The 26487-nt window shown below is 50.0% G+C and overlaps 2 protein-coding genes across 2 annotated transcripts in view; one reads left to right on the forward strand and one right to left on the reverse strand.

Moving 5' to 3' along the window:
• The window catches only part of SESN1 (sestrin 1), a 67808-nt gene extending 60591 nt beyond the window's left edge, over positions 1 to 7217 (forward strand). Inside the window, exons 4-10 of the mRNA XM_054174139.1 lie at positions 190 to 372; positions 1641 to 1883; positions 3128 to 3275; positions 3978 to 4090; positions 4808 to 4998; positions 5468 to 5612; positions 6473 to 7217. Of these exons, the coding sequence (XP_054030114.1) occupies positions 190 to 372; positions 1641 to 1883; positions 3128 to 3275; positions 3978 to 4090; positions 4808 to 4998; positions 5468 to 5612; positions 6473 to 6559 (1110 nt within the window). The 3' untranslated portion in view covers positions 6560 to 7217. The remainder of the gene's footprint in view (positions 1 to 189; positions 373 to 1640; positions 1884 to 3127; positions 3276 to 3977; positions 4091 to 4807; positions 4999 to 5467; positions 5613 to 6472) is intronic.
• ARMC2 (armadillo repeat containing 2) overlaps positions 3585 to 26487 on the reverse strand; it is a 52623-nt gene continuing 29720 nt past the window's right edge. Inside the window, exons 13-19 of the mRNA XM_054174138.1 lie at positions 25127 to 25448; positions 23143 to 23265; positions 20757 to 20870; positions 18402 to 18534; positions 16319 to 16476; positions 12777 to 12909; positions 3585 to 3960 (exon numbers count right to left, since the gene is read on the reverse strand). Of these exons, the coding sequence (XP_054030113.1) occupies positions 12779 to 12909; positions 16319 to 16476; positions 18402 to 18534; positions 20757 to 20870; positions 23143 to 23265; positions 25127 to 25448 (981 nt within the window). The 3' untranslated portion in view covers positions 3585 to 3960; positions 12777 to 12778. The remainder of the gene's footprint in view (positions 3961 to 12776; positions 12910 to 16318; positions 16477 to 18401; positions 18535 to 20756; positions 20871 to 23142; positions 23266 to 25126; positions 25449 to 26487) is intronic.

Genomic DNA, 26487 nt, shown 5'->3' on the forward strand with positions numbered 1-26487 from the left:
AGCATAGCTCTAGCTGGGAGAAGAAGAGTCAAAACAGCCTGATGTGTTCATCTCTTCATTTTTTCACTTCAGCCTTTGATCAGTGCAAGCCTTATTCTTGAGTATTTGGAGGAAATGATGACTTACAGTATTTTTCCTGAAGCTCTGACTTACTGTCATTGTTTTCTGTGTCACAATTGTGTTTTCTAGGCTGCAGCACGACATCAGTGCTCTTATCTGGTTAACCTCCATGTGAATGACTTCCTTCATGTCGGTGGAGACCCTAAATGGTTGAATGGTCTGGAAAATGCCCCTCAAAAACTGCAAAATTTAGGAGAACTGAACAAAATGTTGGCTCACCGACCCTGGCTCATCACCAAGGAACACATTGAGGTAAGCCCTTCCTGGAGTGATGGGAATATGCCCTGATGTTTCAGTAATGCTCTCACAGATTCTTAGGGTTAAGAGCCAGACAGGGTGAAGGATGTTCTGCCTTGCTGACCTCCCTGTCAGTGTTCTGTCACTCTGACACTGATGATGTGGTATTGCTTGTGCCCCTGTAAAGCTAACGTGGTATTAACTGCTCAGAAATGATGAACAGCTTCCATTCCCAGCACAGTGACACTTCACAGCTGTCACCTCAGAATTCTGTGTGTGCTCAGATGGGCTTTTCCTGGAGTTTCGTGCTTTGAGGAGCCAGCACCCCCTGAGCATTTCTGAGATGCTGCCAGAGCTTTTGCAGAACATCAGTCATCACATTTTTGTCTCTGCTGCTGCTTAGTTTTCAGGCAGGGCTGGAGGGAGCAGGCTGGCAGAACAGCCCAGGGTGAACTGGCCCAAGCTAGCCGGGACTGCAGCACCAACAAGCCATCAAGCAGCTGCTGCTGCTGCCCCCTCCTCTGAGGCCTACCCAGGTCAGCCAGCTCCAAGGGTGTGTGCAGCAGTGGCAGCTCTGACAGCAGGGCTATGCCCACCCTGGGCCTGGCCATACTTACTGGAGCAACTCCACTGCTCTTTACCCGTTGTGAGGAGGAAGTGGGTGCTGGAACTTTCTCGGGGCTGTCTGCTATAGGTGGAGAGGCAGCAGCAGGTCCTGCTGGGAGGCAGGGTGCTGGGCTGTGGGGGAGGGCACGAGCTCTGCCAGAAGGCCCCAAACCTCCCACACTTTCCTGCCCAAAGGGGAAGTTGGGGGTTGAAGCTTCTTGTCAAATGTGGAGCATTCCACCCACAGGGACAAGATGGAGGGAGCCTGGCCTTGATGCCAGGTTGTACTGAGCTGATCAGCAAGGAGTTGCCAGGGTTTCCTGAGACTGTAAAGAGCAGCTGGAGAAGCATGTGACTGTTGTGGTTGCACCTTCATCAGAGGCGTGAAATTTCTGTGCAACTTGGTCTGGCCTCCACACAAACCATATGGAGAGAAAGAGAAACCCCAGCTGACTGAAGAGCTGAGGGCTAGAGTGGAGAGAAGTCATCTCCTGTGTGGCTTAACCACACGAGTCTGTGGCTGGCAGGTCACCTGGAAACAGCACACTGAGCACGTTGGTGGCAGCAGAGAGTTAGGATGGTGGAAGAATAACTTTGTCTGGTGAAGGAGTGTGTTGATAACTGAACTAAGGTGGGACCAGCTGAACACAGCTAACACTTCTGTATTCTTTTTAAAGCAACTTCTAAAGACTGAAGAGAACAGCTGGTCCCTGGCAGAGCTGATCCATGCAGTCGTTCTCCTGACTCACTACCACTCCCTTGCGTCCTTCACCTTTGGCTGTGGCATCAGCCCCGAGATCGACTGTGAAGGGGGTCACACCTTCAGGCCCCCCTCTGTCAGTAACTATTGCATATGTGACATCACAAATGGTTACCACGGGGTGGAGGAAATCCAGGCCAGCCCAGTTGCAACTATTCCAGTAAGTACCTGCCTGAACAATCTCTTCCAAAAGCAGCAGAACTTCATAGGTGGAGGGTGCCCCCTCCATGGGACTGAGCAGCCTCATCCAGATGAGGGTTTACCAGTTGAGCAGATAGGTGTAGGAGAAGCTGAAATGACACTGGTTGACTGGGGGAGGTTACTGGAGGAAGACAAAAAGATAGTGTTTCTCAGTTGTCTATTTTTTGGGGTCCCTTGTCATTCATAGAGGCAAACTGAGATGACTTCTGGCCTTGGCTAGTCTCTGATATGTGTCCTGAGCAGCAGGGGCCAGGAGAGCTTTTGGTCACGGGTGCAGAGGAAAGTTGGCTCTTCCTTTGATTCCAGTATTGGACTTGGTTGCCTTGAGGTGTTTTGTGTGAAGGATCACAGAGATCATTGACCATTTTCTGACTTTGTCACTAACCAAGTACTGCCTGCCTGCAGCACTTCTGCTCACTGATCTGTACTTAGTGAAGAGCACAGAGTGAAGCAGGTGTTGGATTAACAACAGTGCTCACAGGGTATTTCCCATGCAAGTCCCTTCCATATGAGACTTTACTGCAATAGTGGGGTGGGCATTTAAATTCTGTTTGGTGGGAGCTTGCTGGGTCTCTGAAGGAGCAAACTGCAAAAGGCAGAGAGGATAGGGGCAGAACTGTATCAGTTGAAGATAACTTTTATTTTGCCTTGCACTGATGGATTTTTTACTAGACCAGATCCTGAGTGAATAATGTGCTGTGGTGTTCAAACAGCTCTTGTGAAACAAGCACTGGCTTTCCTTTGAGGCTTCATTAAATCTGCCTTTACACTCACTCTTCCTTTTTTCCCTTCAATATGTTTCTTCTCTGCAAGCAGAGAAGGGGGAAAATTACAGTTGGGTAGTAAATTGTGGTTACTTCCTCTAGCAGAATTTCTGTTACACCTCCTTGGGTTTTTTTCAGTTGTTAAACATTTAGATTAAGTAAGAGAAATTTCTTGTAGTGTGAGAACCACTTGCTCCAGAAAGCTTTGATTCTTAAAATATGCTGCAGCTACCAGGCATTTAACTGAGCAAAGATGATGATTAGATGTGAGCTGTTGGGTCGATACAGATCTCTTTCAAGAGCTCTCTTCCTCAAAAGAATTGGCATTTAAAGATGTAAATGAAGGACAGGGAATTGCAGTCAAATTTGTTGGCTTGACAACTTCTGCCATCACTGTCAGTTCTTGTTTGGTGGACATCAAATGCTTTTTCTCTCCAAGTCCACAGAATCTGTCTGTGAAGTTGAAGCTCTCATGGAGAAAATGAAGCAGCTGCAGGAGTGTAGGGATGAAGAGGAAGCCAGCCAAGAAGAGATGGCTACACGTTTTGAAAGAGAGAAGAGAGAAAGCATGTTTGTGTGCTCCTCAGGTAGGACAGATGTGCTTCCTACACATTCATGTACCTTTTTTCCCTAGTCACTTGAGATACTACTGCAAAAGGGGTGGGGGGGGGAACAGAAGTGTTATTAGAGGTGTCAAATCCTCACCTTTTCTTAGAAGGGATGAAGACCAGGGGTGCCTTGTAGTCTTCCAGGAATGGTTAATAGCAGAGTAGTGCAAAGGTTGTGGCTTCCCTCAAGCACACCATAATACTCCCTGACCACTATTATGTTTAATAGAAATTTCCAACAGAAAATCTCTCTTGAGAGATTGAAGTGTCATAAGAGACCAGAGGCCCCTCTGAAATAAGCTTGACATGGAAATCACAGAGGTCTCTCTTGTTTTATTAAGTTCTGTTCCAAAATCTCCTTTGAAATCTTGGTAGAGCCCCTGAGTTGGGAGCAGAGTGTCCCTTAGCCTTAGGGAACAGGGTGAAGACAGACTGGTAGACAAAAGAAGTAAGAAAAAGACATTAATCTGTAAGAATCTTGAGTGGCTTTCATCAAGCTGCTTCTAAAAACCATAGCTGCAGCCACACTGAGCTCTATCAAAGCATTTTAGCCCTGGTAGGCCAGTGCAACTGTGTGGCCTTCAAAAGCAGAGAGACTCCCACTCTTCTGCAGGCTTTCTTCTAGAACACTTCCAGTTTGTTCTTACTGAAATGGTGTCAAATTCTGCTTGAAACAAACAGAGGATGAAGAATCAGCTCCAGCCAGAGACGTGTCTCGTCACTTTGAGGACACCAGCTATGGTTACAAGGACTTCTCCAGGCATGGAATGCATGTGCCCACGTTTCGTGTCCAGGTAAGGCTGGGGGCTGCTCTCACAATCTCTGCCAAATGGCAAACCTGGAAACTGCTGTGCTGTGTAACAAATGAGGGAGGGAGTGGAGCATCTTCCTCAGGAGAAGAGACTGAGGAAGCTGAGGATCTTTAGCTTGGAGGAGACTGAGAGGTGACCCCATTCATGTTTGTGCCCAGAGGATGGAGCCAGGCTCTGCTGGGTGATGCCCAGTGACTGGATAAGAGGCAATGGGTGGAAGTTGAGGCATAGAATCAGTCAGGTTGGAAAAGACCTCAGAGATCGTCAAGTCCAACCTAACACCTCCTGACAACTCAACCATGGCTTCAAGTACCACATCCAATCCTTTCTTGATGGTGACTCCACCACCTCCCTGGGCAGCACATTCCAATGGCCAATTAGGAAGTTCCATGGAAACAGGACAATTTTTTCCCCTGTGAGGGTGACAAACCCCTGGAGCAGGCTGCCCAGGGGTGTTGTGGAGTCTCCCTCTCTGGAAATATTCAAACCCCACCTGGCTGCGTTCCTGTGTGATCTGCTCTAGGTGATGCTGCTCTGGCAGTGGGGTTGGACTGGATGGTCTCCCGAGGTCCCTTCCAACCCCTAACACTCTGTGCTTCTGGGAGCAGTCCTGCTCCCTCTGGGAGAAGCTGCACTGAAGCACTGAGTCTTCAGCAGTTCATTTCTGAAACGCTCCACTGTGCTTTTCCTCCTTCCAAGGACTATTCCTGGGAGGACCACGGCTATTCCTTGGTGAACCGCCTTTACCCCGACGTGGGCCAGCTCCTCGATGAGAAGTTCCACATTGCCTACAACCTGACTTACAACACCATGGCCATGCACAAAGATGTGGATACCTCAATGCTGCGGCGAGCTATCTGGAACTATATTCACTGTATGTTTGGCATAAGGTCAGTTTGTGCCCTTCTCTTCTCAACACAGCAGAGGGGTGGATTTCGTCTCCTTTCTCAGAGTGAAGCAAAGCTAGAGGAGGGGAGATTCAGATTAAATCTCAGGAAGAAGTTCTTCCCCATGAGAGGGGTGAGACACTGGGACAGGTTGCCCAAAGAGGGGGTGGAAGCCTCATCCCTGGAGGTTTTTAAGGCCAGGCTGGATGTGGCTCTGGGCAGCCTGATCTAGTGTGAGGTGTCCCTGCCCACGGCAGGGGAGTTAGAACGGGATGATCCTTGGGGTCCCTTCCAACCCTGCCACTTCTGTGATTCTATTCATTAAGCAAACCTACCTATTTTAAAGCACAGTTTTGTTGGGGTGTGTGTGTGTGTACAAATCACACAAGAATTTTGCCACAGGCACTCAGAAGCAAGGCAAGTGACAGAGGTGCTGCTTGAAAATGAAAGTGTTTCTCTCCTCCCCCAACAGATACGATGATTATGACTATGGTGAAATTAATCAGTTGTTGGACCGCAGCTTTAAAGTTTATATCAAGACAGTGGTTTGCACTCCTGAAAAGACCACAAAAAGAATGTATGATAGCTTCTGGAGGCAGTTTGAACACTCTGAGAAGGTACAGTCTGCGTGTGAGCTGGGGGACAGGGGCTGTAGATCGGTTTGCTATGCTCCAAGCCACAGTTACCCAGCTGGCACTTAAGCTTTAGCTGATGTTAGCAGGATTCTGCTCACAGCCACTGAATTCATTAGGACTGGCCAGGCTGCCATAGTTGTTCATTTCCTACTGCATGTTTGGTAGCTAACAGCTGACATGGACTGGGCAAGCCCTGGCCTGTCTTGGTTAGACATGCAAGTGGCACAGCTTCAACTCTGCTGCAGCATCTCCCTCCGCTGTCAGCATTGCCTGTGGCCCAGAGGGGCAGGGCACTGATGGGGGATCCATGCCTTGGCCTCAGCCCAGAGCTTGCTGGCCCCAAAGTCTTGGCAGTCCTGTGGTCACTTTCAGTGCAAGTAGCCCCAAAGCAGTTACTTCGTGTTAAAGGCTGTCTGTCTTAACACTGCCCTCTTCCTCTGCCTGTAACACCCTCTGCTCTGTGGGTGCCAACCACCCCTTGGCCCTTACCTCATCAATTAAAGCTAAATTTGAACAATTCTTTGCAAGCTGCACCTAGTCTGCTGCTGAAGGCCTTGTGTGCTTACAAACCTGTCTTTGTCCAGCTACAGCCAGGTCTGCTGGAGGGTGACTGCCTCCTCTTCTGAGCCTGGCCCTGCAGCTGTGCCCCAGTGCTGCTCTGGGTCAATCTCTCCTTCCTCAGCAAGCTTTAGACAGATGTTAGCTGGGCAGCTGGAAAGAGAAAAGCTCCCCCCCCGTGCTGCTGCACACACTGCTAGAGAAGCCACAGCCCCACAGCCTTGCTTGCAGGGGAGCAGGTTCCTGTGAGCAGGCTGTGAAGGTGTCACTGCTCTTCTCCCTAGGTCCATGTAAATTTGCTTCTGGTAGAAGCTCGGATGCAAGCCGAACTACTTTACGCTCTGAGAGCTATTACTCGCTACATGACCTGATGGCTGCAGCTGCCTGGAGACCTGGGAATGTGCTGCAGCTGCAGCGTGGCAGAGGAAGAGAGGAAGCCTCAGGACCAACGGTAGCTCTAAGTTAAGATGCCCATTGTGCCATAACTCCTTTAGTTTCAGCTCTTTCCGTGTTTGGAACGTCGCTTGGCAGTCGAGCGGGCGGGGGCCTGCGGAGCGCCGCCCTGCCCCTGCTGTTCCGGCTTTAGACAGCACACAGGACACTCTGTGGCCTTGTGGCAACATAGCAAATGATAGATACATAGATCTTGTGTTAAGGCAAATCCTAGGGGGAGCTGGAGCCTGACAAGAACTGGGACTTGATGACATTTTGCTTTCCCTCCCAGAATAATGGTAGAAAATCTCGATGCTGCTATTCTGTGCTGGTGGAGCGAGCAGCCAGAGCCTGCTCCCCTTGAGCTACAAGTGGAAGTGAGCACTGCTATTGTCTGAGCCTTTCTTGTGGGGGGGTTCAAAACCAATCCAAAAAAATAAGCCTTGTTCTTCAGATTTCTTTTGTCATCAGAACTAAAGCTCTTCTGTCCACACTGATCACTTGGAAACGACAGCAGTCAATTTCTCTCGGGTAGTTTAGCCTTAAAAACGCTCTCTTTGTGTTCAGCGTTCTTTGGTGAGCTCCAAAGTGCAATGGGGGGGGAAAGAAAGGGGCCTCAGAGCTTTATAGAGATCTAACTTGGCCAAGTGTCCCAGAGCTCCTTCTCCTCTTGTGGTGGGTGTTTGCAAGGCTGAAGCAAGGAGGAGCTGGGACAAGGTGTGGGAATGTTGTTCTAGACTGCCAAACAGTCCTACTGTATTACCTGCCCCATGCTGGTCTTACTGATCTACTCTCTTTGTGTTGTTGCAGTTGCTTAAGTAACTAGGCTGGGAAAAAAAAAAGAAAAGGAAGAAACAGAACTATTTTTAGTCAATCAAACCATGATTACAAATGCTGATGTTGGATCTCCAGGGGGTTGGAGAGCACATGAATACTTTTGTATGAGTGTGAATTGCTTTTTAAATCTGTCAGTATTATTGGTATTTTTTAAATAAAGGTAACAACTTTTTCTCCTGCTGGTTTTGCTGTGGCTTTAACTTTCCAGAAGCAGAGCTGGCAGGCTTGGAAAGGACCTCAAGGATCAATTCCAGTAGCTGCTGTGGACAGGGACACCACACTAGATCACATCCAGCCTGGCCTTAACAGCATCCAGGGCGCAGGCTTCCCCCACCTCCCTGGGCAGCCTGTTCCAGTGTCTCACCACCCTCATGGGGAAGAACTTCTTCCTTCTGTCCAATCTGAATCTCCCCTCCTCTAGCTTGGATCCATTCCCCCCACTCCTATCACTACCCAACACCCTAAAAATTCTGTCCCCAGCTTTCCTGTAGCTCTCTTCAGATACTGCAAGGCCACAAGGAGGTCTCCTCAGAGCCACCTGCTCTCCAAACTGCTCAACCCTAACTCTCTGAGCCTGTTCTCGTAGGAAAGCAGCTCCAGCCCTCTGCTCAGACACATTCCAGAGACTCTGCTGCTCTTCTTCCTGGCTGCCTTGTTCAAAGACCATTTTAAAATGTTTTGAGGCAGCAATTGAGAGAAGAGATTTGCAATCCTAACCCTGAGCATAAAATGATGGGGGGAACCCCCCCAAAGTTTAACACACAGATAAATAGCTTTACTATAAGGACAGCAGGAACACCTCTCCTCTTCCCTATGTTCTCCTCCACCCTCTGTTGTTCCCTCTTTCCTCACAGGTGTGCCTTGAGTTTCAATGTTCATTGTCCATGATCAGTCTCAATTACTGGCTCTAATTATTAAGAGTTAAATTGCTTTTAAGTTTCCCCAGTAGTGAACTGGTTGAACTTCAGCAGCTGAAAGTCACAGGCCCCTGCCAAGAGGATACCTGGCAGCAGGGTCAGATGAGTTCAGGGCAAGAAGCAACAGGCAGCAGGAGAGGGATTTGCTACAAGGAAGTGACAAGCTCAGCTCCTAGCCCCACTCCTACAGCTGCCTGTCATGGGGGTTAGAGAGCACTCAAGTGTAGAAACCCCTGCCTGCTTCCAGGAAAGGCAGGGAAGAAAAGCCAACCACCCAGCAGCTTTTCCCCAGCCCACAGGTAGACTTAAATAAAGCTTCCTGCCCCCACGCCTGGGGCTCAGCTCACCCTGGTTCCTCTCTCTCACTGCAGCACACTCTGAGAACATTTGTGAAGTTCACAGGCCCACAGGCTACAGTATTTTTAAAAGATCTAGGGTAAAATGATTAATAAACTGTCAAAAATTGTGACTAACAGGATGCATCTGCTGCTTCCTTTTAACTAAAAATACAGGATTTTTAATGTTCCAAAACCAGAGCAAAACTTTCCTGTCTAAGGGCACAGCATGAAGCTAAGCTGTGCCTAAGGACACAGAAGACTTCCCCCTCTGCAAGTGGAGCTTCTGCAGCCCTCTGCTTCTCCTGCTGCTTTTTGGGGGGGTCAAAGGTAGAGGTGAAATCTCTCAGAAGCCTAAACTGGCCCTTTCCATCCTTCTCTCTACAGCCACATGCAGCTACCTTGCAAGTAGAGACCTTTTCCCCCACCAAACACCTCAGGCTGGGGTTTAGTGTCTTCTTCCAGTCACATTTTCAAGCAGTGCACTTGACCACACCCTGCAGCCACTGCCAGCTACACAGAAAGCTCTCACCTTGCAGAAAGGCTCCAAAAGCAGCTGGGGATTTCCCATTCAAATGCTGAGGTGGTTGTGGGCCTGGGAAGAGGGTCTTTGAAAACAAGAAAATGGTTAAACTGCCAGCTGCTCCATCGGGGTGGTGAATGCTGCAGAGAGCAGCAGCTGCCCGAGGCCAGGGCTGAAGGAACTAACACGGGAAGGTGTGAGCTGCCCTCCTCTGCTGCAGGCTGTGAGCTCCTGCAGAGCTGTGGCTGCAAAGTGCAGCAACTCCTGCCCAGCAGCAGCCTCTTGTGCACCTCAGCTGATGCAGGCACTGCTGGGACTGGCAACTCACCCCAAAAGATGTCAGTGGAGCTCCTCTGAAAGGCCAGGCAGGGTGTGGGACGAGAGAGCATGCACCAGCACCACGCAAGGGAGCTAAAGGGGTGGCTGCTGCATGGGCCCAGGTAAGGATGCTAATGAAGAAGAAGAAACAAACAAAGGAACTACTCTGCATTTTCTGTGCTTAGGAGGCACAAGGCAGAGCCACCTGCAAGTCACAGCCCTCCCCAGTCCATCTTCCAGGTCCAGCTGAACAGACACACACCCCACCTCGGGGAGAAAGCAGCAGTGTCACAGAGGTCAAATACTCAGTTGCTAAACAGGACAGCTGAAGTCACGAGAGAGCAAAGACACCCAAGGGGGAGAAGGTGCCACACCAATACATCAGAAATTCAGCATTTTGGAGCTGCTTACCTCCAGGGTGGGGGGTTTGCAGAGAAGGGCCAAGCAGCACCACTGCATTCTGCTGTTAGGTGCTCTGAGGCTTTGGCTGCTGCTCCCAGCACTGATTGCACATCCTCCTGAAGCAGTCACAGCCAAACTCTGAACACAGGCCAGAGCTCACACACAGCAGCTGCCCAGCTGTGGCACCCCCACATCTGCCCTGTGCCAGCACCACAGCGATGCCAGAGCTCACACACAGCAGCTGCCCAGCTGTGGCACCCCCACATCTGCCCTGTGCTGGCACCACAGCGATGCCAGAGCTCTCACACAGCAGCTGCCCAGCTGTGGCACCCCCACATCTGCCCTGTGCCGGCACCACAGCGATGCCAGAGCTCACACACAGCAGCTGCCCAGCTGTGGCACCCCCACATCTGCCCTGTGCCGGCAACACAGCGATGCCAGAGCTCACACACAGCAGCTGCCCAGCTGTGGCACCCCCACATCTGCCCTGTGCCAGCACCACAGCGATGCCAGAGCTCACACACAGCAGCTGCCCAGCTGTGGCACCCCCACATCTGCCCTGTGCCAGCAACACAGCGATGCCAGAGCTCACACACAGCAGCTGCCCAGCTGTGGCACCCCCACATCTGCCCTGTGCCAGCACCACAGCGATGCCAGAGCTCACACACAGCAGCTGCCCAGCTGTGGCACCCCCACATCTGCCCTGTGCTGGCAACACAGCGATGCCAGAGCTCACACACAGCAGCTGCCCAGCTGTGGCACCCCCACATCTGCCCTGTGCTGGCAACACAGCGATGCCAGAGCTCTCACACACACTGCAGGCTCACTCAGTGTGATCAGTAGTGATTGACCTGAACAAATCCTATCTGCCTGCACACCCACCTTGACCTGAACAGAACCCCAGTCTGGGGCTGCTGCCTGGCAGACACCCAGCACTTGTCAATTCTGATCAGCCCTGCTGACAGGACCTGGCCACGGGGCCTTTTCCACTGCATCCCCCCCCTGTGCTGCACAGCCGTGGCCACTGCTGCCTATTGCCTCAATGCAAATGCCAAGAACAAGGCCTCCAGCTCCCTCCCTGCAGGGAGCACGCAGCCAGCAGCCTCTCTTTACTGACCCCAGAAAGCAAAGGCATTCTTTTTCTCCAAGAAATAAATGGGGCATTGAAGCTATTTATCTTCCCCCTCCATTTCAGCTCACAGTGAAATGGCAAGGGGAGGAATGGCAATTGTGCTCTTTCTGAGCACAGCAAAGCTGTTGTTGGAGCCAAACCATACTGAGTTTCTCTCCTTGGAGAGCAGTGGTGTGGGCTGTCCAGCTGCTCACAAGAAATAACCTCAGGGACAAAAGGAACCTTGCACACTTCATCATTGTCACTTAAGTTTCCTCTTCACCACACCCAACACCTGAAACCTCCCCTTCCCTGCCCCCTCAACAATAAAGATGTCCCTGGGAATGTAGAAGCAGTGACACTGGCTAGGAAAAAAACCTTTCCCTGCCCTTCTACTGCTGCTTTACTTCCCAGCCTCCTTGCTGTGAAGCAGAGGTCCAAAGGCAGAGCAGCACCACGGAGGGAGCCCTGACTTGCTGCCTCTCTGCAGGGACTGGCAGGCTGCAGATTGCTCTCCTGGCACACACAGCGCAGGGGGAGGCTGCTGACCCTCGGGATCAGAGCCAGCAGCTCAGCAGCCCCTGGGCAGAGGTTTATTCTTAGTAATCTGAGGTCAGAAAAGAGACAAATGGGTCAAGGCTGGAAAGCTTCCTGCAGCCAGTTGGGCTGTTAATGCTTGAGGCCAGTGATGCAGCTGCTGAGCTAATCCATGGGTGACAAGCAGGGGCTTCTACACTCTGAAGGGATGAACACAGCAATAAACAAGCAGCAGGCAGAAGGAAGGTGAAGGATGTAGAGGGGTTTTTGCCCCATGAATGGAGATGAGCCATGGGAACACCAGATAGCAGAACACACCAGACTAGCTGAAACCTCTCAGCAGGGATTGGGTGTTTTGCCTTCAGGTGTGAAGTCCTAGTTCAGAAAAGCCTCTGTCTAGCACAGCTGGACCTCCATCCACAAGCACCAAGGCAGCAGCTGGGATACCCCAGCTGCAGAGTATCTTATAAAGCAAAGGGAAACTCCAAAGCAAAGAGGATGACTCCCTCCAACCACTGAGAGCATTCAATCTGAGGAGCCAGGGTTATGAAGGAGGACAGCAGAATGCCCCAGCAGCAGCTGGGTCACTGCCACAGAGCTGTCACACCCTCACAGTGAAGAGGTTCCACCTCCTGTACTGTAGTTTACATCCATTGCCCCTTGTCCCATCACAGGGAGCAACTGAGCAGAGCCTGTCCCTGTCCCCTCCCTCCTGACCCCCAGCCCTCAGGTATTTATAGACATGTATCCAATCCCCTCTCAGTCTTCTCCTCTCCAGACTAAAGAGCCCCAGAGCGCTCAGCCTCTCCTCACCAGGCAGTGCTCCAGTCCCTTCAGCAGCCTTGCAGCCCTCCCTTGGACTCTCTCCAGCAGATCCCTGTCCCTCTTGAACTGAGGAGCCCAGACCTGGATGCAATATTCCAGGTGAGGTCTCACCAAGGCAAAGCAGAGGGGGAGGAGAGCCTCCCTGGACCTGCTGGACACACTCTGAATACAATCCATGTCATGTCAGCTTCTCAAGAGACAAGATCCAGCACAGCAATGCCAGGCTTGACTGACTCCTTGACAACTACCATGCCAGGCTCCCCCTGGCAATGCACAGGTATGTTAGAAATACAGATCTGGACCATCTACACCAACCACCCCCCAGCAATACTGAAAGGGAGTAATAGTTACAGTCAGGAGGAGTGATGCCTTTGAATCCTGTGAAGAAGTTTTTCTGCCACAGGTTTGAACTCTCTTTCCCAATAGAGTTTGGGGTAGTCCTCTAAATCTCTGTCGAGGCTGCAGTCCCACACTAGCTCTTCATCTGTAAGCAAGGAAAATACCACCATCAGTCCCGGGGGCAGACAGACAGCGCCCCCATCAGTCCGTCCTGGGGGCAGACAGACAACTGTGCCCCCACAGGAGTTGACTGAATGTTCATGAAATCACTGAGGTGGAGCATTCCAGCCCCCAAGAACAAGGCTCAGGACCAGTTCAAAAGCCGAAGTGTTGAACCAAACCAGGACATTTCCCAAAGCAGAATGTGAGCAGCACTGGGGATCAGCAAGGATCCCTGCCCCACATCCAGGCTGTGCATCCTCAGATAATTCAGTTTTCCCACGGCCCTCCTCCAAAGTAGCACAGTTGGGTAGTGGCCAAGCAGCGTATGAACTGGCTGCAAGCCCAGGAGCCAGACCAGCACTCTCTGGGGGAAGCTGGATACTAGAGTACAGACTCGAGTCTGCAAGGGCTGCTCATGCCTCTAACTCTGGCAAAAGAGGGGCCAGGAGCCCTGGAAGCTAGTGGCATGCCATGCTAGACTTCACCTGTACTGAGATGCCAAAACAGCTTCCTCAGAGGCATAGTGCAGGTAAGGAAGAAAAGTCTGGGAAGAGAGGGAGAACGGAGATGTCACTGCATGCCCAAACAGAAAAGTGTTCTCCAGAGGGTCTCAGCTCCACTGCTGCTCCTGAGGGACCAAGAGAAGGCAAAGCTACTGCCAAGGGCCTGGAAACACCAGCCCCCAGAAGCTCTGAGCCAACAAAGTGATATGAAACTCATGAGCAGCTCAAGGAGGGTCAGTGACAGTGCCACCGGAAAGAAGTGCACTGCTGCTCATCCTGCTGGCAGCAGGCAGAGAGAAAGATAACCCAGCGGTGCCTTTGCCCAGCCTCCCTGGGGCCCAGGCTCTGGTCAGCCTATTTCCACTCCCTCCTGGCTCCTTCCCTTTCACCATCTTGTGCCAGGTAGGGGAAAGAAAAATGGAGGGGAGGAGGCCAAGCACAGCAGGTGAAGTGAGGTGTCTGCTGTGCCACGCTCCACTGTCCCTGCTTCCCCAGGGTGTGCTGATGCTTAAGCACAGCCCAGTGGCTGTCAGCAGTTGCCTCCTGCTTCCTGAATGATAGGATCAGAGCAACAGACGGTTCAAGGCTGTTACTGCACACAATGGGAGGAGGAAGATGTGGGACAATATTAACCAGCTGCTATGACTAAAATTTGTTGGCTCTGAACACACAGAGGAACCAGATCAAATGTGCCTTTGCTGCAGCTCCTCCTCTGCCTGGTGTGAAGCAAGCCTAACCTCCTGACTTAATTCTGACCTAGTTTTAATTAACTGCCATTACAGCTGCGTTGCAATCCCAGTTGTAGCTGCAATTGTACATGAACTTCCACTCCACAAAAGCTGTGCTAGCTAATGAGAGTTCCAATTACTGCCCAGCCTGGAACCTGCAGTCAAATTAATTAATTGCTGGGCTAAGCAGTGTTAAATGCAGAGGGGAAGAAAAGAAGTTAAGACTCTTCCAAACCTTGCAGCATGGCAGAGACAATTCAGGCCTGGCTGTGGAGTTTGCAGTTCTGATGCAAAAAGCTTTAAAATAAAAGAGCACCAACGATCCTGCAGGCCTGAGCACTCTGACAGAGCTAGCTGGAGCCACTGAATAGAATGGAAGTAACCAGGTTGGAAAAGACCTCAGAGATCATCAAGTCCAACCTATCACCCAGCACCATCTCATCAACTAACCCATGGCACCAAGCACCCCATCCAGTCCCTTCCTAAACACCTCCAGTGATGGGGACCCCACCACCTCCCTGGGCAGCACATTCCAGTGGCAAATCTCTCTGAAGAATTTCTTCCTCACCTCCAGCCTAAACCTCCCCTGGCACAGCTTGAGGCTGTGTCCTCTTGTTCTGGTGCTGGTTGTCTGGAAGAAGAGCCCAACCCACAGGTGGCTACAACCTCCCTTCAGGGAGTTGCAGAGAGCAAGAAGGTCTCCCCTGAGCCTCCTCTTCTCCAGGCTAAGCAACCCCAGCTCCCTCAGCCTCTCCTCACAGGGCTGTGCTCCAGACCCCTCCCCAGCTTTGTTGCCCACATGAAGATTTGCTCTGTCACAGCAAGGAACGCACTGCGAGGAATGATTCCAGCCATCAGCAACTTTCATTCTGCCCCAACTGGAAAGAATTCCTCAGTAATCCACCCACTCCTCTGATTGTCTGCAAACAAAAGAGACCATGGGGACCTGGCTTTCCCTCCGGGTCTGGCTAACCCGCAGCAAGCATTCACCTTTGGTAAATTTCCACTTAAAACTAAATCAGCATCAGTTAAGGTTTGCTTCAGTTTCATGCACACTGGAAAGCTTTTGTTTAAAAGACAACTGCAAACGACCCAGCTAAAATAAAAACACTGCCAGAGCAGTGCTCATAAAGTACAGGAGGGAAATTACCCAGAGTGTCTGTAGGACTGCTCCTCAGCAATTAAGCTCTGGGGAATTTGAAGCTAACACAAATGTACAGATGAGGAGAGACAACTGGGCAAACAGATCAGGGTCTCAGCATGGAGATGAGGATGGAGACTGCTTACAAAGGCCTGCAGTGATAGATGAGGGGCAATGGCTTCAAGCTAGAGAAGAGCAGATTTAGATCAGATGCTAGGAACAAGTTCTGCACCATGAGATCATGGAACAGATTGCCAGGGAGGTGACTGGGGTCCCATCCCTGGAGACACTCAAAGTGATGCTCGACCTGAGCTTGCTGAAGATGCTCAGGATTCTGGGCAGCCTGATCTAGTTGAGGATTTCCCTGCTGACCACAGAGGGGTTGGGCTGGATGACCTTTGGAGGTCCCTTCCAACCATTCTGTGATTCACTTGTAGGCACCTTCCAGGCTGCATTTGTGGAGCAGCACACCCTGCCCAGCTTCAGGGAGCAGATGAGAAATTGTCAGGATGTTGTCCTTGCCCACAAGGAGATCATGATGAGAAAAGAGGGGCAGCCAAGAGACTCTTGTGACAAGCAGCAAGCTCAGCCTGCTGCATCACACAATCCTCCAGCTGAGGGGAAGAGCCACATTGCCCTGCCTGCAGGAGTGTGCTGGGCAGGAGCCAGGTGAATCACAGCTGTGCCCCTGCTTCTGTCCACCCCTGCAGGGTCCTCTGAGGCCAGAAGGGCTCTTGTCCAGTGGAAAGGATGTTTTGCAGGGTAGTTTGGCCCAAGGAGGCAAACAGGCAGCTGAGAAAAGCAACACTGAAGTAGACAAACTAGAGTGGGGGGTGACAGCAGCCAGCTCCACCGTGGCAGTCTGAGACCTGAGGGAATGTGCTGTGTGGAGCAGACCACTGCGCTGCTGGGCAGTCCTAAAGCCACATGACAGACTTCCCACCCAAACTAATACTGCTTTGACTTTGCTCCTTTCTATTTCTTCGACTAAGGAAAAGAGAGGAAGATGATGAATCTCACCTAGGAGTGATGTGAGCAGCACCAGCAACTTGTTGGTCTCTTCTCCAAAGCATGAGGCTGCACTTGTGATGTTTTCACTGTAGTTCCACAGGGTTTTGCATATCAAACAAGCCAGCTGCCAGTCTGCAGGCCCAAAGTCTTGTAAACACTCAACTAACCTGTCAGTATCAAACAGAAACAGTGGTTTGCTCCATGTAGTTTTCTCCTGAGCTCTTCAAAATCTGGCAGGCTAGAAATGTCTGCAGGCTCCATGAAAGCTTGCAGGAAAATTTGATGGTAACAAACTTTAGGATGCTGTTTTATTCCTCAGTAACCTCCCCCTTTTCATTCAGTCCAGTTCCCCACCTGCCTTTTGCCTACACAGATGTGCCTATGTCTGCCTGCATCAAGCCCCTAGAAGTCTGCAACCCAACTGACCCAATTCCAATCACACACACCACAATCTCAAAGACACCGGAACCCCACCAAGCCCCCAGCCTGACCTAGCTGGGGGTGTCCCTGCTCACTGCAGGGGGCTGGACAAGGTGACCTTTGAGAGTCCTTCCAGCCTGAAGCATTCTATGATTCTGTGAACTGAAAACAAATGTCATAGAATCAATAAGGTTGGAAAAGACCTCAGAGGTCATCAAGTCCAACCTGTCACCCAGCACCTCATGACTACTAAACCATGGCTTCAAGTGCCACATCCAATCCCCTTTTAAACAGCTCCAGTGCTGGTGACTCCATCACCTCCCTGGGCAGCACATTCCAGTGGCAAATTACCCTTTCTGGGAAGAATTTTCTCCTCACCTCCAGCCTAAACCTCCCCTGGCACAGCTTGAGACTGTGTCCTCTTGTTCTGGTGCTGGGTGCCTGGGAGAAGAGGCCAACCCCCACCTGGCTACAACCTCTCTTCAGGTAGTTGTAGAGAGCAGTAAGGTCTCCCCTGAGCCTCCTCCTCTCCAGGCTAAGCCACCCCAGCTCCCTCAGCCTCTCCTCACAGGGCTTGTGTTGTGACAAGCTGTGACTGTGTGGCACAGTCAGGATGATCTCCTCAATCAACCACTTCCAAATTCTCTAGGTTGATGCCATACTGTTACTGGGTTTCCTCCTGTTATTCACCATTTTTTAGCCCCTGTACAGAAAATTCCACATTCTCCATGAGTCACATTCCACAGACTAATTGGTACCACAGAAATGTCTCACATTTATTATTCAAGCTGCCTGTAAACTTATTTTTATTCCTCTTCTCTGGCTGCATGCTTTGGGAGTCAACTGGAAGGTGGGAAGGAAGGGAGGATGAGCAGACAATGCATTGTTTACGTTGTATAGCAGTAATTATATGATGTTAGGAACAGGAAAGCACATTGCTTGATACATGTGGGTTGTACCAACAGCTTTACAAGCCCAGGAACATGATCACTCATGTTGCTCCCCATTAAGCTGGATCTGCTGTTATCTGAACATCAAAGCCACAGGGGTTGCACCCACAGTGGTTTGTCAACATCTACCACCACTTACACATCTAACTGCCTTAAACCTGAGCTCTGGAGGGAGGAGACTCTGCTGAGCATGGATACATCAGGGCAAAAAATTGCAATCCTAGCTCCTGAAGCTCACACAGCAGAGAAACATCAATGGTGCCTGCTAAGTGCAGCCCAGCTGGGATCCAGTCAAGGCAAGCACGAGCAGCTACTGCAAAGCCAGCTCTGAGTTGCTTTGTAGGGCACTTTCCTCTGCTGGTCCTCCATCAGGAGAACCTTTGGAAGATTACTCTGTGGGGTTTGGCACTGCAGCAGTAAACCACCCTAATGCTTTTGCAAAAGAACCAAACCAAACCCAACACTGATCCACATGGAAGGCTTTTTCTTGAAGAACAGGAGATGCTGAATCACAGAATTATTGGGGCTGGAATAGACCTCTGAGATAATCAAGTCCAGCCTAAGACCATTGGGAAGGCACCCAGGGAGGTGGTGCCCTTATTCCAAGCTATTTTCCCCAGTGCAAAAGTGTCTCATTGAAACTTTTTGGCCAAACCACTCAAAATTGCCTCCCTCCCTCCCTCCCCCTTTATTTTTTCTGGTAAGCATAATCAGGAACTTACTTCCCAATTCCTCCTCCTTCCATCAGAAGAGCTCCTTTGTTCTTATCTGCTGTGAGATTGAGCAGAACTCCACAGGCAGCAAAACAGACATCTTGGTTCTTGGAATCAAGCAAAGCAATCATGAACCTGTGTGCTGGATTGGAACAGAAGGAAGCAGTGGGACTGAACACAGAGTGGCATTACACAGACTTCATGAATACATGCACTTGGAAAGCAGGCAAATGCAGGATGCCCACCCCCAAGCTTAACTTTGTAGCATATTACTGTGACATCCGTAGGGTAAGAGGCTGGAGAAGACAAGGCTGCAGGGAGACCTTATTGTGGCTTCCCAGTAATGAAGGGGGCTACAGGAAAGCTGGGGAGGGACTTTTTAGGGTGTCAGGGGGTGATAGGACTGGGGGGAATGGATCCAAGCTAGAGGAGGGAAGATTCAGATTAGACTTTAGGAAGAAGTTCTTTCCCCATGAGTGTGGTGAGACACTGGAACAGGTTGCCCAGGGAGGTAGTGGAAGCCACATCCCTGGATGTGTTTAAGACCTGGAAGGATGTGGCTGTGAGCAACCTGGTCCAGCGTGAGGTGTCCCTGCCCATGGCAGGGGGGGTGGAACTGGATGATCCTTGAGGTATCTTCCAACCCTGACAGCTCTGTGTGATTCTGTGAGCCAAGGTAAGAGTCATTCTTACACCATGCTGGCCACCAGTGTTCTTCAAAACAACAGACACCAAGTTCTAGTTATAAAAGCACACAACAGCAAGGTGAAATTCCAACCAGAGCTACAGCCCCCCTCCTAACTATCACCCTCCTTTCCATCCCACAGTCAGCAGAAACTGCTAGGACTTGGCATTTGGCACTCAGAGAGGGAAGTTGCTACCTCCATGAGTGGCAGGGTTGCCCTAGACTGCACCAAGTCCAGGTGGAACTGCTGTAGCCTGGGGCTCCTGCAGGAGACAGGCAAGAAGCAGATGCTGAATGTGCAGCACCTCCCAGCACTTGCTGATGCTGAACTCAGTAGGCAGTGGAAGGCAACCCCAGTGAGGGACTCAATCTTGCACCTTCCCAGCTCTTCCTGAGCTTGGCACAACCACCCCAGAGTCTCTCCTAGGTGGAAAATTCAGTCCTTTGACTGAGACAGCTCATCAGCTGCCCTTTGCAGATATCTTTTCCTCCATGTGGCATGTTCACCCTTGAGAGAGGAGGCTGCACACTGTTTATCACTCACTTTCAGCACTGGCAGGGAGATACCAAAACACCCCAACAGTGTAGAGTGAGCTGGTGTTTAATTAAACTAAGGACACACCTCCTGGGGATAGTAAGGAGTTGCACTTTTCCTCAAAGCTCCTTAGACACCCAGAGCAAAAGGGCTTGAGAAGACTTGTATCCTGCTTCACCCAGAGGCAAAGAGCAGTTCTCTTTGTTGAGGCAGTCAAACACCTTTAAGCCCTGCTACAGAGTACTAACATGCTGTCAAAGATGGCAAGCAAAACAAATCTGTGACCGTGAGCTTGAGTAAGAATAATCCAGCTGGATTGCATTTTGGTATCACATCACTGCTAACCTGGAGGATTGGAGAAACTGAAGGAGGGAGCAGGACTTTCAAAACCATAATCTGCAGGAAAAACGAAGGTTTTGCAGTGTGTACCCTGGTGAAGGCCCCATGGCAGATCTTTCTACTCTGCTATTTCTGCTGGAATGAAACTGAGATTACAGAATGGTTTAGGTTGGATGGGACCTTAGAGATCATCTACTCCAACCTCCCCACCGTGGGCAGGGACACCTCTCAACTAGACCTGGTTGCTCAAGGTCCCATCCAACTTGGCCTTGAACATCCCCAGGGAGGAGGCATCCACAGTCTCTCTGGGCAACCTATTCCAGAGTCTCAGCACCCTTGTACTGAAGAACTTCCTCATATCCAGGTCTAACCTTACCCTCCCTCAGCTTCAAACCATACCCCCTTGTCCTATTCTCTAGACACCCTGATGAAAAGTCCTTCTGCAGCCTTCCTGAAGGATCCCTTTGAGGTATTGGAAGGCAGCTCTAAGGTCCCCTCTTGAGTCTTCTCCAGGCTGACCACCCCCAGCTCCCTCAACCTATCCTCACAGCAGAGGTTCTCCAGCCCTTGGCTCATCTTTGTGGCCTCCTCTGGACTCAGTCCAACAGCTCTGTGTCCTTGCTGTGTTTATGACTGCTGCTGGAGTCTAACATTTGCTAATTTGCAGAGCATGGGAGACAATTCCTTCTGCCCTTTAACTGAGGCAGCTTATTACCAACCTTGCTTTTTTAGGACCTTATTACCAACCTTGCTTTTTTAGAGCCATGGACATTTAAACCCAGAACTCCTACAAAAAGTAACTCACCCTTTTTCTGTAGGATGAAGTCACAGATCTCGTGATGCTGGGACAGATTGCCAAAGACTCTGACAGCCTCCACAGCTCCATCCAGATTGTTGCTCATCAACAGCTTTAAGAGCACTGCTTGTTTGCAGAGAAATGGAAAGAGAAGCAATTGCTTGTGTATCCCAAACATGTGCTTGGCTTTTTAATCATTCAATCAAATGTCAGTCAGAATGCAAGCAGCAACAGCCAGAAATGGAATAAATGGAACAGCTCTCTGTCTGGTTGCAGTGAAGGGGTGAGCTGATGGGTAGAACAACAGCTAAGTTGTGCAGGGCTTTGAAGAGGAGACAGAGAGCTCCAACATGGGGCTCAATGCAAGGGAACAAATGAGTTTTGCTATACAGTTTTGAGTGGGCTGATGTGAAAATCCAGGAAGACAAAGCAAAAAAGCTAACATATATGTTGCAATATAGAATTGATTTAGATCTTGAGCAGATGGTCTTAAGGTGGGATGTCTCCTAAAACTCAAATTATTTTGACATTAGCTCTATTTTCTCCCAGTGCTGCTACAACAAGCCAACACATTTTCCCTGAACAGCCACCTAATATTGGCCCTGGTGTGGAGCACTTGCTTGCTGCTTCCCTCCTTGGCAGTTTCACATATGATTAGCACAGAACTTCAGCAGACAGAACAAACCTTCTGCAGCTCCCAGGAAGTGCTGCCAGCAGGTAGGTTTTCAGTGCATGGCAAAGGAGCCATGGTACAGAAGTGGTTTTCAGTCTTCTGTGAGTACTTAGTGAACCACTAAAACCAGCCCAGCCAAGGGCTCCCCTCAGCCCAGCCTTAACCCTTCTACTACATACTAAAGAGTAACAGGAAGAAAACCACATCTGGAAAGAAGTTGGCTTCATTCCCATTGCTTCCATCTTTCAACACTGGTACAAGACAAAATCACTTCAGATCCCTCTCTAAGACAAGTTCAAGGCATGTTCAAACAGCAGTTCCCCAAGTGTCTCCTGGAGGAGGAACCCTGCTGGTTTTCCATCAGAAAGTTTTCCCCCTCCTGAGTGCAGGCAGGGGAAAGGTGCTGGGACTGGTTTCACACAGCAACAATAAAAACAGGAGAGGGAGAGCAAAGGGGGCAGGCAGAGAAGCAATTTGTTTCCACATTTATCCAACTAGCAATTAGAGATTATGGCTTATGGGTGACAAAATGCCTCGTGACAGAAGAGCAGAGCTGTTGCCTAGAGAGAATATGATGGCTGCCAGTCAGGGCACTTGGCTTGACAGCCAGAAGAGTTTTTTCCTGCTCCTCATTCTCCTTGTGCAAACTTCAGGCACCACCTCTCCCCCAAGACTTCTCCCTTTAGAAAGGTATGGAAGGCAGAGCCTCTCTTGCAGAGCATTAACACAATGAGTCCCCACAACTCAGTCCTGCACATCACTAAGATATGACTACTGTCCACACTGTCAGGGGAGGCAGTCACACACACTCTTCTGCTGCCACAGACAGACATAAATCAGACTTTGCAGTAGAAAGTACCTTAGAAGAAGATATTAAGAAGAAAAAAAAACATTAAATCCATGGCTTTCTGAGCATACTCTGCTTAGAAGTAAAAGGTAAAAATCTCTTTTGGCTCAGGCATGTGGATTTTGAACAGGTCTGTGGAAAACTGCTAAACAGAAAATATGACAAATAGAAGAGAATTAACCAGGTTGGAAAAGACCTTTGAGATCATTGAGTCCAACCTATCACCCAGCACCATCTAATCAACTAAACCATGGCACCAAGTGCCTCATGCAGGCTCTTATTAAACACCTCCAGTTGTGGTGACTCCACCACCTCCCTGGCAGCACATTCCAATGGCCAGTCTCTCTGGGAAGAACTTCTCCCTAACATCCAGCCTAAACCTCCCCTGGCACAGCTTGAGACTGTGTCCTCTTGTTTTGTTGGTGGTTGCCTGGGAGCAGAGACCAACCCCCACCTGGCTACAACCTCCCTGCAGGGAGCTGCAGAGAGCAATAAGGTCTCCCCTGAGCCTCCTCTTCTCCAGGCTCAGCAACCCCAGCTCCCTCAGCCTCTCCTCACAGGGCTGTGCTCCAAACCCCTCCCCAGCTTTGTTGCCCTTCTCTGGGCACCTTCCAGCAACTCAACATCTTTCCTGAGCTGAGGGGCCCAGAACTGGACACAAGTCATTGAACTATGTCCTGAAAGGATGAGAAACTGTTGTGGGAACAATTTAGCCCCCGTGAACTTCATATTCCTGCAATACGATAGCACAAAACAATGCCTTTTCAGTGTCAGAGTGTCACAAAGCAGTGTCTTTTCTGCAGTGTCAAAACATAGCAAGGATAGCTTCCACTTTCAAAAAGATGCACAAGAGAAAAGAGTTTAGAAGCCCTTACTTTGAGCAATGTGCAGCTTCCTGTCCTGCACAGCAGAACTCTTCAGTCGGTAGTAGGACAAATTGTTGATCGCCGTCGCAGCGCTGATGACCAACTCCTCACAGTCATCTATTGACTTGGATCCTGATAGTAAAAAAATATGTAAACAAACAGCAAAACCCCCATGTGTAGATGCAGATGAGTCACTCAGCACTGCATTCTGCTCAGAACCAGACTGAATCACAGTTTGCATGGCCACCAGCACAGACAGCTGTTGTGGGTTCCAACCCCGTGGCAGAAGCTGACTGATCCAAACATGGCAACACCAGGTTAGCTTTACCATCATGACTCAGGCAACATGGTTTAAAACCTAATTAGTCAAGACATCTTACTGATATTTAAGAGGAAATGGAGTAGAATTCACATGCCAGAGTGACAGAGAGAGAGATACTAAGGACTGGCTATGTCAGGTGCCATGAAACACTGGAAAAACCAAAACCACAACCCAACTTCTTTAAAGTATTTGAAAGGTTCTCTCTTTTAGGGCTCCTGACAGAATGTTGAGCAGTGTGAAATGACCCCAGCACTCCTGGGAAGTTGTGTGTGCCAATATCATCTGAGATTTCTGGCCTCAGAAACCAAGAGTGAAGGAAACAACAGAGGGGTAAGTTCACAGGCAGAGAGAACATTTTGTTGTAAATTAACTGAGACAGTGCTCAAGAAAATGGGAGGGTGGCAGAGAGAAGCTGAGGCTCAGAAGTGTTCATCCAATGATTAGGGCAGTTCCAACCCTGGAAGCTCCTCCAGGGCTGAAGTGAGAAGGAACAAAGCTGTGAGTCTGCCTTGTCTGATTCCCCATGGCTGGTGGGTCAGGCTGTTGCAGATAATCTTGTTGATAGCCCTCACACAATATTTGATGTTCTCATCACACTCTGAGTGCTTTGAGATGTGTCTTGGCACTGCCAAACTCTTACAGGAGAACAGGCTGCCCAGTTCTAGCCCATAATTAGATTTACAAAAGGATCAAGTAAGTGGTCAGAGAACTGCAGTCCTAAAGCCTCCACTTGGAGGGAATGGGACACTCTCTTCCACCTGCAAGAGAGAAAGGGTGGAAATCTGAAAAGGAGGTGGAGGGGAAAAAAAAGAGAGGTTATTTTTCAAGGAAGCTGAAAGTTATGGATGCTGCAAACAAAAGGAATACTTGATCCAGAACAGCCACAAAACCTGCAAACCTTACAGAGCCCAACACAGCCAGGTAGCAGCTGGTCAGAACAGACTTCCCTCATGGGTGGACTCTCAGGCAAATGCATTTGAAATAGAATTTGTTTGCATTTCTGCAAATCTGATCACTGGATTAAATAGAATCATGGACAAATAGAATCATGAACCCCCAAACTAAATGTGGTTCTTATCTTTGTCTTTAGTGCCATCCATGTGAAAAGCTCTCTATGACATAAGTTAAGCTGATAAATCATAGTTGTTAGGGTCAAAAGGGACCTCAAGGATCATTCAGTTCCAGCCCCCCCTGCCATGGGCAGGGACACTTCACACTAGATCAGGTTTATCAGAGCCACATCCAGCCTGGACTTAAATACCTCCAGGGATGAGGCTTCCCCCACCTCTCTGGGCAGCCTGTTCCAGTGTCTCACCAGCCTCATGGGGAAGAACTTCTTCCTCACATCCAATCTGAATCTACACATTTCTATTTCCATCCCCCCCCGTCCTATCCTTACCTGACACCCTAAAAAGTCCCTCAGCAGCTTTCTTGTAGGCCCCCTTGTGATCCTGGAATACTCCTGCAACACCTTTCCCCAGACACTGAGAAGTCATTACCAAAGCAGCAATGCTTCCCCTGTCTCCAACGAGCTTCCTACCTAAACCAGTTTATGAGCACCAGCAGTGGAACCAGCGATTTAGTTACGGCTCAGCCTAGATGAAGTGGTCAAGGAGAAACACTCTAAACTCTCCTTACAGATTGAACAAAGGAAACACAGATTTTTCTTACCTAGCACTGTTATAAGTAACTCCACAACAGGATGGGCAGCTGCCAGAGCTGCTCCTGCGCTGGGATGAATGGAGAGGTTGGCCAACACTCTTATCAGTTTTATCAGCACATCTTCTGCTGCTGAAGGATGCTTTGGGTGGCTTCTTCCTTCCCCCTCTCTTTGATGGCACCATTTCTGTGCATTCACATCAAGTTCATGGTATGTTTGGAACAGTGATGTCAAGGTGTTAACACTTCCTTTTGCTTTAAAGAGCTGCTCACGGGCCTGGTTATTCTTGGCTGTTAAATTGCCAAGGACGAAGAGGACACGGACAACCAAATCCTGCAGGAAAATGAATCAGCCCTGGAGTTAACCAGGCACAGCCCAGCCTGATCAAGTACACACACTCAAGGGAAAAAGATATGTAAGCAGCAATGACAGAATGGTAAGGGTTGGAGGGGACCTTAAAAGTCCAAACCCGCTGCCGGAGCAGGATCACCCAGGGCAGGTCACAAAAGAAGGCATCCAGGTAGGTTTTGAATGTCTCCAGAGAAGGAGATGCCACAGCCTCGCTGGTCAGCCTGTTCCAGGGCTCCAGCACCCTCACAGTGAAAAAGTTTCTTCCTTACGTTCACATGCAACCTCCTCTGCTCCAGCTTGCACCCACTGCCCCTTGTCCTACTGCTGGACATCACTGAGCAGAGCCTGGCTCTGTCCTCCCCACACTGCCCTGCACATCTTTATAAGCCTGAATGAGGTCCCCCCCAGTCTTCTCTTCTCCATCCATGCCTTTGTTAAGTGTCACAAGACATGGGTATTAACATCCTCCCAGGGTCAAGGGGATGAATGCTCTCCCTCAATATGAGGCACAGGCATTCTCCTAACTGAGGATACAGAATTAACCAGGTTGGAAGAGACCTTTGAGCTCATCGAGTCCAACATATCACCCAGCACCATCTAATCAACTAAACCATGGCACCAAGTGCCTCATCCAGGCTCTTCCTAAACACCTCCAGGGATGGTGACTCCACCACCTCCCTGGGCAGCACATCCCGATGGCCAATCTCTCTTTCTGGGAAGAATTTCTTCCTCACCTCCAGCCTAAACTTCCCCTGGCACAGCTTGAGACTGTGTCCTCTTGTTCTGGTGCTGCTTGCCTGGGAGAAGAGACCAACCCCCACCTGGCTACAACCTCCCTTCAGGTAGTTGTAGACAGCAATAAGGTCTCCCCTGAGCCTCCTCTTCTCCAGGCGAAGCAACCCCAGCTCCCTCAGCCTCTCCTCACAGGGCTGTGCTCCAGACCCCTCCCCAGCTTTGTTGCCCTTCTCTGGACACCTTCCAGCAACTCAACATCTTTCCTAAACCGAGGGGCCCAGGGTCT

The sequence above is a fragment of the Dryobates pubescens genome, chromosome 28, assembly GCF_014839835.1.
Source record: "Dryobates pubescens isolate bDryPub1 chromosome 28, bDryPub1.pri, whole genome shotgun sequence".
Lineage (NCBI taxonomy): Eukaryota > Metazoa > Chordata > Aves > Piciformes > Picidae > Dryobates > Dryobates pubescens.